The 12,085-nt window shown below is 52.4% G+C and overlaps 1 protein-coding gene across 1 annotated transcript in view; it reads right to left on the bottom strand.

Moving 5' to 3' along the window:
• Window positions 1–495: 495 nt before the first annotated feature.
• CRMP1 (collapsin response mediator protein 1) overlaps window positions 496–12,085 on the bottom strand; it is a 66,737-nt gene continuing 55,147 nt past the window's right edge. The window contains exons 12-14 of the mRNA XM_029948787.1: window positions 6,685–6,864; window positions 4,155–4,320; window positions 496–1,556 (exon numbers count right to left, since the gene is read on the bottom strand). Coding sequence (XP_029804647.1) covers window positions 1,465–1,556; window positions 4,155–4,320; window positions 6,685–6,864 — 438 coding nt within the window. The 3' untranslated portion in view covers window positions 496–1,464. The remainder of the gene's footprint in view (window positions 1,557–4,154; window positions 4,321–6,684; window positions 6,865–12,085) is intronic.

Genomic DNA, 12,085 nt, shown 5'->3' on the forward strand with positions numbered 1-12,085 from the left:
CCACCACCACCACCTCCACCACCATCACCATCACCACCACCATCACCACCACCATCACCATCACCACCTCCACCATCACCACCATCACTACTACTAAAGGCAAATTGAAACAAGCAATTTGCCTGAGGTTTTACACCTCAGAATGTGCATCTGCTCCTGGGACCAGAGGGAAGAAACATGATGTCTAGGAGTCTGGAGGTCCCAGTCTGAGGCAGACCTGTAACCTGTAAGAAGGGAGCGCACCAAGGATGGGCAGGCAGGTGGGATGTGCCTGTGCCTTCAACCCATGTCACAGAAGCCACCGGCCACCTGCTGTCCCACCGTGGCCTCAGGAACCAAGACAACACTCCACATCTCATGGCTCCCCTCTCCCTCCTCCCCTGCTCCCCAGTGTCTACCAAGAGTGAGTCCCAGCAAGCAGCCCACACTCCGGTCACCACGAGAGAGGACTGCCGAGCGTTTGCACCCAGTCATCCTTAAACAAAAACACGCCAGTCGGGCCAGCAGGCTGTTTATTTTCTTTATTTTTTCCACAAGCTTTGAATTCAGAAATAAGAGCCACAATAAGTCAGTTGTTAAGTAAAAATGGGGGTGATTACAAAGGAAAACTTTGTACAAAACTTTAAAAATCTGACTGCCCCGTCAACCACCTCGAAGGGACCAGGACCCGGGTGGCCGGGAGCAGGCCCCGGCCCCAGCCGTCAGCCCTGATGGGGGCGGGGAGACCCCTTTCTGAGTGTGAACCTGGCTAGGCCTGAAGTCGGAGCCGGCTGGAAGGGACACACACAGACCAGAAAGACGTCATGGTGAGTCACAAGTGCCACGGGGACCAGGGTTTCTGACACAGGACGTGGATGATGTTTCTCGGAAAGCACTGGAAGGTTCCCCTGCCTCTCTGAGAAGCCCCAGAAGGGCTCAATGGGAGGGCTGGGGCGGGCTGGGGCAGGCTTCTCGCACGGGGGTGGGGACAAGGAGTCAGCATCTTCGTGTTACGAGTTTGGAAGTGCCCCTGCGGGCTTGAGGTCTTGGCATTGTGTCCACATTGGTCCTGGCGATGTTCCGTCAGACGCGCTCACAGACTTGCATACATAATTTAGTTACATGCATCAACTATCCTAAAACAGCTACAAGGGTGCAAAGGAACCACCCAGAGAGTCATGGAGCCCGTGGAGGCAGAAGTGGAAGGGACAGTACAAGATGATGCTAGAAGCTGGGTTCACTAAGGAGGGAAATGGAGACCCATGCTCTACGGTGGAGTCGGCATGAACACACAACTGTGGGGAAAGGAGTTCCAAGCAAACACACCACACTAGTACCACTTCTTCCTAAACAAAAGAGGAAAGAACATCATTCAATTTTCCCCCCATCAGTACCAAATAAAACTGCGGGGTTCCCAACCCCTGACAGGGAAAGGGACGGACAGAATCCCTAGAAGGTTTCACTGGCTCATCCACTCGTCCGCCTTCAGCCGAGGCTGGTGATGTTGGAGCGGCCACCAGGGGGCGCCACGATGCGGTGGCCGGTGCGCCTGGGATTGTTGTCATCTATCTGCGCACCTGAAAGAGACAGAGTCGAGGGCTGCAGACCGGTTCCACTGGCGGCTCCTGAGAGCCGGGATTCTGGGCCCTTGTCAGGACAGCCCTCCAGCCTCTTCACCCTGTGGGACTCAGTCCGGGCTCCCTTCTGCGCAGGCTCCGAACCTCCACGGGGGTTCACCGCTCTCTCCTCTGTGCCCCTCAGGCAGCCCTGACCACCTTGCACTATTTCTTGCCTGGTTTCACGTTCTTGAGACGGGTGGGCAAGCACTTACAGAGTGCCTACTGTGTGCAGGCACAGACTTGGTGCTTTAACAGATGTGCTTGTGTTTAGGGTATACGGTGATACTGTGGAGGGGGAGTTTTGACCTCAACTTTATAGAAAAGGATCATGCATCTTGGGGGGCAAAGCTAGAGGTTGGGTGAGGCAGGGTTCCAGCCCCAATTGGCTTGTCTCCAAGCTCCAGCTTCCATGGGAGGCACAACAGCACACAGCAGTGCCTGATGCGTCACACGTGTTTTATGTACGATACTCATGGGAGTGCATGCATGTGCATATATGTGTGTGCACGGAAGTGCATGTGTGTGCATATATGCGTGTGTGTGTGGGAGTGCTTGTGTATGTATGCACACATGCGTGGAAGTACATGTGTGCATATATGCATGTGCGCGTGCATGGGGATGTGTGTGTGCATATACGCATGCACAGGAATGCATGTGTGTGCATATATGTGTGCACACATGCATGGGAGTGCATGCGTGTGCATGTGTGTGTGTGCCTGCGTGGGTAGGGGTGCATGTGTGTGCATATACATGTATGTGCGTGCATGTAAGTGTGTGAACTAGTTAGTGCTGCATTTATCCACCTCGTTGGCAATGGGCAGATCTGCACGGCGAAGGGGCATCCGTTTTTGTTTTAAATCTGCAAAGCCGACCATTCATTCCAATGTCATGCATCCCCTTGCAGTTAAAGATTTAAAGTTCCAGCACCAAACCCAGTGCCTGGTGCTCAATAAATATGTATCCAATGACTCACTAGTGACGGATGGACAATGCCAAAAGGACGGATGGCTTGAGAAGGCCCTGGGGTCCAGTCAGGAGTCAGGGTCCAGCACAATCATGTCTGGAATCCAGGCAATTGGAGATCAGTCCCCGCCACCCCCCCTTGGCCTCACTTCCTTTTGTCCCAGATTCAGAAACCAGATCGAGTGTGTAACACCAGTTTCCCTCCTAACAGTCTCCACTACCGGTCAGCTACTTCGAAAACACCCATTGGACAAAAGGACACTTGTGAAGGAAATCGTGCTACATCTCTACAAAGTAACATCACGCAGACAATTTAAAAGGCATCTGTGAAGTCATTCCTGATGTAGCAGCTACGGTGTTGGTAGCAAATGAAATCACTGGTCAACCTGAGGCTGGCCAGGGGGTGCTGTGGGTCTCGGAGACAACTGAGTGTCAACCCAGGACACTGGGTGGCCGTGGGGCCCTTCCGGCAGACTTTTTAGGTCATTGTTTTTCTAGTTCTGACAGGGAGGGGTTTTCCCTCTGTCTTTAAGCAGCAGTTGTGAATTGCACGACTTGAGAAGAGAGGTCCAGTTTGTAAACTCCATGTAGCCCCACCCGGTGGCTTGTCCTGGCATTGCACCCAATCCCTGTTCTTGACTGAGCATCAGAGGAGATAATCTGAGGTATGTTTTGGGTCCATTTGTGGAAACAACCCTAGTTATCTCTAAAGACGGGACCCACGCTCGTGTGTGAGAAGCTCGTGCATGAAGGCCATGGAAAATGAGACGAGCTGGACTGGGGACCCTGCCCCTCAATTCATGTGCCCCATAATCGCTGAGCATAATCGCGGAGACAGACACTCCCTGGAGGGATGTCAGGTTGCCACCCCCACAATTTAAACTGATGTTCAGCTCTCTCTCTGCCCCTTCGACCCCCTTTGGCTAAGCACATCAGCTTTTCTATTTAAATGTCCTTCACTCCTGTTAGACCACAGTCTGCAAACTACAGACCATCGACAAAGCTTGGCCACCGCCCGTTTTTGCATTGTCCAGGAACTAAGAATAGTTCTTGACATTTTTTACACTGTTCAATGATTGCATTTGAAATGGCTACTTAATAGAAGATCCTAAATTTTGCCTCGTGGCTCACAAAACCTACAATGTTTACTATCTGGTCCTTTAAGGAAGAGTCTGCTGACCCCTGGAACAGACTTCGAGCTGCTGGCTGTGTCTAATTCATCACCATATTCCTAGGACGTGGCCCAGTATGTAGCACGTGCAAACGCCTCAAATACTCTGGGGGACAAAGTTCTAGTTCAGCGTTCCCGGCGTGTGCATGTCTGCCCTCTTGTGGCGAAATCGTGAAATTGCAGCATCTGTTGGGTCTGAGGAAAGCTGAATGCGTAAGGTGTCCTTAAGGATGAGCTCAGGGCCAGATTTTGTGCAGAACTCAGAACCAGGGTCAGGCGGACGCCCTCTGCTTGCTGACCTCCCCCACCCCGCCCGCTCTGGCACCTCGGGAAGGGAGGATGGGCTCCTTGCTTCCTCATCCAGCGCCGGAGGGGCCGCTGCATCGGGAGCGGGGGCCCCTGGGAAGCCGGGAGCCTCTTACCTGATAAACTGAAGTTGGACTGGTGGAGGTTTCTGATGGGCGGAGGCTGGTGTTTGGAAGGCGAGGACTTGGCCGACGGGGCCGGGGTTGCATATTTGGGCGTGGCTGGCACCTCGTACACGGGACCGTCATACATGCCCCTGGGGACACCTTGCAACCCGGAAACCTAAACAGAGGGAGGCGAGGGGCATCGGTGGGCAGGTGCACCTGCGCGTGCCCATTCAAGCAGGCGGGGGCCCCGCGGCTGGACAGTGACTGGAGGCCGCCTCGGGAACATACACAGACACATACACACGGGTACACCTGTGCACACACCCGATGTGCATGCGCCCACTTTCTCCACACACACACAATTCACACATGCACACATATTCACCCATACACAGAATCCAGCATACACATATATAAAGACGTGCATGTGTGCGTGTGCGCGCACACACACACACACATACAGCTTCATGCAGGATCCCAAACCGTTTTCAAGAGGGAAGCACTCTCCCTGACATGTCCTACCATCCCCTCCAGGGGCACTGAGTCGTCGATGGTCCTGCAAAGGGTGAGCCCAACACAGGAATTGGGGAGCAGCTAGTTAGTTGCAGAGGTGATTCCAGAAAGGAGGAGAGGAAGGTGGGGTGACGGGGCCACCTCTGGGGCAGGCAGCTCGGGGAAGCTGGGAAGCAAACACCGGCACTGACCCTCTGGGGGGCCGAGGCACGTGCCACGGTCCCCATCCCCATGGGCTGCGCGTGGCCCCGGGGCGGCTCTGCGCCCCTGACTACCAGGCCTGGCCCCCTTCTGTTCTATTCTTCACGATACCTGCTTCCTGCATCTCGGGGCTTCCCCCGGTTCCAGCTGGCTCCAAGCCGGCCTCCCTGCCTCCCTGGCCCCTTCGGTGACCCCTCTCCGAGCTCAGCTCAGCCAGAGACATGGTCTGGGGCAGCTCCTGTCTGTCTCTCACCTGCTGTGGCTCCTGTCCTCTGCCCCCAGCAGGTGCGGGGGTCCGGACTTGTGGCCACTGCAGGTGACGGCTGGCATAGACACCAGGCACCTGCTCTTATAGACGTGACTGGTAAGCACAGGCCTCAGGTCCAGGCCAACTTAGGGGGAATGAAGCTGGCCAAGGTGCATTTGTGCCCCTCAGTGGGTGTCCAGCCGGGAGTTTACACGAGCCTCATAACAGCCTGCTCTGGTCACTTGGCCACCTTGGCTTTCCATGAAGTCAGATCTGACTTGCTTCCTCTTCATGTCTATACTTTCCCCTCTGGACACGCAGAGTCTACGGGACTTGGAAGCCTGGACCCAGGGTGCTACACCCTGTGCGACACAGAAGGATGTCGAGCATCGTCATGCGGGCCTCAGGGTCTGGGGGCAGGAGGTTTCTGGGCTTTTCCATTAGCTTTGGTGGTGGTGGTGCCGTTTATGAAGGACAAGAGTGGGACCACGCACACGTCCACGCACGCGCATGCACACGCGTGTCGGCGTGTGCACAGACACTAGCACATGTGCAACCAGGCACAAACACACACCCATGCACACGCACACGTCCACGCACGCGCATGCACACGCGTGTCGGCGTGTGCACACACACTAGCACATGTGCAACCAGGCACAAACACACACCCATGCACACGCATCTATGCACACACATGCACACACCTGTAGGCTTATGCACATGCACGCACACACAAGCACACATGTACATCTGTGCACACACATGCATGCACACACGGACACACATGCACACACAATCTATGCACACACATGCAAGTATATACAAGTATATCTGTGCATGCACATGTACATCTACACACACGTGTACACACACACATTCATACAAGTATGTTACACACACATGTGCATGCACATGCAGGCGCACACACCCCCCCCCACACACACACACCCGAGCTGGCCTTTCCAGCAGATGTCAGCCACCAAGCAGGTGGTCGTGGAGACAGGAGGCCCTTGATTAGGAAGTCCGGGGGCCGCAGCGGCAGTTCAGCTAAAGCGCGAGCAGCCCCCCCCACCCCGAGCTGGACCAGAGAAGGGAGGAGCCCACCCCACGCCCTTTGGTAGCGCCCCCCCCCCCACCCGCATCTCTGCCAAGACTCTCAAGGAAAGAGGGACGGGGTGCAGGATGCAAGGGCAGGGCAGCAAAGGGAGCAAAGACAAGACCTGAAGGGCATCTAGAAGCAGTTCTGCCGTCCCCTGAGTATGCTGGGAGGGTACGGGGGGGGTCTATTTTCACCAGAAGGGCGATGCCTAAGGGCTTCGCTGGCCAGTCCCATGCCCGAGCCCCAGGAGGGTCCCGCCGTCCCGAAGAGCGGGTGGTGAGGGCCCCAGATGACATGAGAGGTGTGCCCCGAAGCAGCTGGGCAGTGTTACTACCGCCCCCTCCCCCACCCCGTTACAGTCTGCAAAACCCTGGGAGCTCCCCTCCAGCCCCGGGACACAGGCAGGGCGGGGCCAGAGCCCCCCGACACGAGACGAAAGGGGGCCCCCGCGGCCCGCGCCGCCCCCCAGGCCCGCCGACCTTGCTCCTGATCCGGACGCGCTGGTAGAGATACTCGGGGAAGGGCCTCCGTGGGATGAAGCGGCCCATGCCCTTGCTGACGTTGATGCTGCCGTCCTCGAAGACGATCTTGCCCTGGCTGATGACCACCAGCGGGGACCCGTGGCACTCCATGCCCTCGAAGATGTTGTACTCCAACGCCTGCCCGGCGAGAAACACAGCCGTGCCCTCCGGCCCTCCGCGCAGGGGCGCTGCCCTCTGAAAGCCCCTCTCGGGGCTGCCACTCGGCCGGCTTGTGGGACCTAACCGACCCCCGCCACTGGGCATTTAGATTGCCGGGGGCTTGGGACAACCCAACCAACGTCTGCAGCACCGTGAACGGGGGCACGGGGGCCCCTGAGGTCAGGCAGCGTGGCCGCTCGGACAAACAGACATTTCTGTGTCTCTCAAATATACCTCCTTTAAAAAGATTTTTTTAAGTTTCATTTATTTATTTTGAGAAAGAGAAAGAGCGTGCGCAGGGGAAGGGCAGAGAGAGGGAGAGAGAGAATCCCAAGCAGGCTCCGTGCTGTCAGCGCAGAGCCTGATACGGGGCTTGAACTCACGAACCGTGAGATCGTGACCTGAGCCGAAATCAGGAGTCAGATGCTTTAACCCACTGAGCCACCCAGGCGCCCCCAAGGTCACTTTTATTTTTAATATCTTTCTCTCTTTCTCTAAGCTGAAAGACAAAATGTGTTCTTTTTTTTAATGGTTTTTTTTTTTGGAGAGACAGTGAGAGACAGCGTGAGCAGGGGAGGGTCAGAGAGAGAGGGAGACACAGAATCCAAAGCAGGCCCCAGGCTACAAGCTAGCTGTCTGTCAGCACAGAGCCTGATGCGGGGCTCGGACCAGGAACCGTGAGATCATGACCTGAGTCAAAGCCGGACGTTAACCGACTGAGCCACCCCGGCGCCCCTAGACACAATATGTTCTTAACAATACACACCACTTCCGTAACTCCTACAGGGAATGTGCCTACCGCTAGCCGACTGCTGTTTATGATTTAACAAGTAGGTCATCTATAAATGGTAAGAGAAAATCAAAGAGCGCAAATGGTATGTGGTTTTTAGAAGTGGGTCTCTCTCCCGCCTCGGACTGAGCCAGCTGGCCCAGGGACCCCCCCGGGGTCACAGATGGTTCCTGAGCAGGAGCGACAGTCTGGACTTCACAAGAGCATGCACTGTGCAGCTGACGTTCCCCGAAGTCCTCTCCTGAGCTCAGGGACCGCTCCCTACCAGCAAACGTCCGTGGTTTAAAAATGTGTTCGAGGCTCGTTGAAGCGCTGCACCGGACCCCTCACGGGGGTGGATTAGGGTTTACGTGCCCGGTTCCCAGGGACGGACCACTGGGTTGTTTCCCTGCATTTTGCTAAAACCCATACATTAAAAAAATTTTTTAACATTTATTTATTATTGAGAAATAGCGAGAGAGAGAGAGAGACAGAGCATAAGCGGGGGAGGGACAGAAAGAGAGGGAGACACAGAATCTGAAGCAGCTCCAGGCTCCGAGCTGTCAGCACAGAGCCCGACGCAGGGCTCGAACCCACAAACACGAGATCATGACCTGAGCCAGAGTCGGAACGTCAACTGACAGAGCCCCCCAGGTGCCCCGTTCTGAACCACCTTTCTGTGGGTCCACACTGGCATGTGTGACCCTTTCTAGATGTGGAGTTTGGGGCCAAAGTGTAAATGGATTTTAACTTTGATAGCTCTGTCCTCCCAAAAGGCAGCACCAGTCTCTGTTCCCAACAAAACTCTGAGCCTGCCTGCGTGCCAGCAACCGCCAGCGCCTCGGTCACTGCACGTGTGAGAAATAGCGTTGTACCCGGAGACCCGCATCTGGGTAACTGGGGGACTGGGTCTGTGATGAAAGATCTGCAGGAGGTTCATACATTTCTTCCTGCATAACTGTGTCTTTGCACAGCGTCCTATTCGTTAGGTTCTCGGTATTTATTTTTTACTGGTTTCTAAGGACACTTTTTATTTATTTATTTTGAGAGAGAGAGAGGAGCGCAAGCAGGGGAGGACCAGAGAGAGAGGGAGAGAGAATCCCTACACTGTCAGCATGAACACGGAGCCGGACTCGGGGCTCGGACTCATGAACCGTGAGATCATGACCTGAGCCGACATCAAGAACCATATAATGCGTGGGAATATTTAATGATGTCACCATTCCACCCCCCTAATTTGTATAGATTCAATTCAAAGTCTCAATGTTTTTGTGGAATCTGAAAATATAAAATTCATATGGGAAACAATAAAAAAGTGAAATCTGTCGTAATCCAAATGGGAAAGAAGAAGAGTCAGATGCTTCACCGGCTGAACCGCCCAGGCGCCCTCTAAGGGCACTTGATGTTAAGGAATTTATCCATTGTGCGTCCTAAGTATCCTCCTGCATTATTCATAAAATAATTATTATTTTCATGCCACGCAGAGGGAGTATTTGTTTAATTTGTACTCAGTCAATGCTCAAACGGGCCAATCTTCATTTTCACACGTTCTGAGTTCTGTCTTGCTTAGAAAGATCTTCTTCCCTTCAAAACTAGCGTTTTTATTTACTTTTATTTATCTTTTAAAACCATCACTTAAAGATTTTTTTCTTAAATGTTTAGTTATTTTTGAGAGAGAGAGAGAGAGAGAGAGAGAACGAGGGAGGGAGGGGCAGAGAGGGAGACAGAATCCGAAGCAGCTCCAGGACCCGAGCTGTCAGCACAGAGCCGTGGGGCTGGAACCCACGAATCGTGAGATCATGACCGGAGCCAAAGTCGGAGGCTCAACCGACTAAGCCCCCCAGGCACCCCAAACTATCATTTTTAAAAAAGGTTTTTTTGGTTTTTTATTTATTTTTGAGAGACAGAGAGAGACAGTGCGAGCAGGGGAGGGTCAGGGAGAGAGGGAGACACAGAATCAGAAGCAGGCTCCAGGCTGTGAGCTAGCTGTCCGCACAGAGCCCGATGCAGGGCTCGACCCCACGAACACTGAGATCATGACCTGAGCCGAAGCTGGACACTTAACCGACTGAGCCCCCCAGGCGCCCCAAACTATCATTTTTAAGAACATGCTTGGGGCACCTGGAGGGGCTCAGTCAGTTACATGCTGACTTCAGCTCTGGTCATGATCTCACAGTGGTGGGTTCAAGCCCCACGTGGGGCTCTGTGCCGACAGCTTGGAGCCTGGAGCCTGCCTTGGATTCTGTGTTTCCTTCTCTCTCTGCCCCTCCCTTATCCATGCGCTCTCTCTCTCTCTAAAAAATAAATAAACATTAAAATAAATAAATAAATAAATAAATAAATAAATAAATAAATAAAAACGTGCTTTATTATGGACCTGGATAACTTTCACTTCAACCTTCGACCTGTTTGACAAGAATTCACGTCTGGCCCGGCCTGGAGGGCGGATGCTTCCCCAAGATTAACCTAAAACAGTCACTTCCCACATGGGTGACCTCAGGCACCTGACTTACTACTATGGGTTGAACCATGTTCCCCCCAAGATCTGCTTTAGTCCAAACCCCCGGGACTTGAGAACGTGACCTTATCAGGAAATAACGTCTTTGCAGATGGGATTCGTGAAGATGAGGCCACCCTGAAGGAGGCAGGCCCAGATCCAACAGCTCGTGTCCGTAGAGGAAGAGGGTAAGACGCAGGGAGACGTCAAGACTGTAGCCAAGAGACGGCAAGGACGCCCAGTGACATCAGAAGCCAGGACAGAGGCAGAGAACAGGTTCTCCCCGAGACCTCCAGGGAGCACAGCCCGAGGACATCTTGACTTAAGACCGCGGCCTCCAGAATTTAAGAGCACATGTTTCTGTTGTTTGAAGTCACTAGTTTGTGATACTTTGTGACGGCAGCCACAGGAACTCATGCGCCTATCCTCTCTCCATCCGCTTCCATATTTACTAATCCCAGCCTCTCTGGGGTGATCACTAAGTCATTAAGTGAGATGTCATTAAGTGACTCGACACATGGGAAATGCTAGGCATAGAGTATCCACAAGATGGTACCAGGCTGGATTGGGACAGTGATTCAAAACCTGCTCCTCGAGAAAAAAGTGAGTTCCCTAGTGTCAGGATGCAGCGTTCTAAATATATCTATCAATTCCATCTGCTCCAGTGCGCCATTCAGGTCCATTGTTTCTTTAGTGATTTTTTTGTCTGGCTGCCCTATCCATTGTTGTCAGTGGGGTATTAAAGTCCCACACAATTAGCATGATAAGATTGCTTTTGTTTGTGATTAATTGTTTTATGTATCTAGGAGCTCCCAAATTCGGTGCATAAATGTTTATAATTGTTAGCTCTTCTTCATGTAGAGACCCTGTAATTATTATATAGTGTCCTTCTTCATCCTTTGTTACTGCCTTTACTTTAAAGTCCAGCTTGTCTGATATAAGGATGGCTACTCCGGCTTTCTTTTGGCGTCCAGTTGCCTGGTAGATACTTCTCCATCCCCTTACTTTCAATCTAAAGGTGTCTTCAGGTCTAAGGTGAGTCTCTTGTAGACAGCAAATAGATGGGTTTTGTTTTTTTATCCATTCTGCTACCCTGTGTCGTTTGACTGGAACATTCAGTCCATTGACATTCAGTGTTATTATTGAAAAATATGGGTTTAGATTCATTGTGTTCTCTGTAGAGTGCATGTTTGTAGTGGTGTCTCTGGTACCTTTATTCCTTGCTACATTTCCCTCATAGAGTCCCTCTTAAGATTTCTTGTAGGGCTGGTTTGGTGGTGATGAATTCTCTCAACTTTTGTTTATTTGGGAAAACCTTTTTCTCTCCTTCTATTTTGAATGACAGGCTTGCTGGATATAGGATTCTTGGCTGCAAGTTTTTTCTGTTCATCACATTGAAGATTTCCTGCCATTCCTTCCTGGCCTGCCAAGTTTCATTAGATAGGTCTGTAACCACTCTAATAGGTTTCCCTTTGTACATGAGGGCCCTTTTCTCCCTAGCTGCTTTCAGAAGTCTCTCTTTGTCTTTATACTTTGCCAGTTTCACTATGATATGTCGTGCTAAACTTGGTGGCAATGTAAACTGGTACAGCCGCTCTGGAAAACAGTGTGGAGCCTCCTCAAAAAACTATCGATAGAACTCCCCTATGACCCAGCAATAGCACTGCTAAGGAGTTACCAAGGGGTACAGAAGTGCTGATGCATAGAAGCACATGTACTCCAATGTTCATAGCGGCACTTTCTACAATGGCCAAATCATGGAAAGAGCCTAAATGTCCATCACCTGATGAATGGATCAAGAAGATGTGGTTTATATATACAATGGAGTACTACATGGCAATGAGGAAGAAGGAAGTCTGGCCATTTGTAGGAAAGTGGATGGACCTCGAGGGTGTCATGCTAAGCGAAATAAGTCAGGCAGAGAAGGACAGATA

The sequence above is a fragment of the Suricata suricatta genome, chromosome 1 (genome assembly GCF_006229205.1).
Source record: "Suricata suricatta isolate VVHF042 chromosome 1, meerkat_22Aug2017_6uvM2_HiC, whole genome shotgun sequence".
NCBI classification, from domain to species: Eukaryota; Metazoa; Chordata; class Mammalia; order Carnivora; family Herpestidae; genus Suricata; species Suricata suricatta.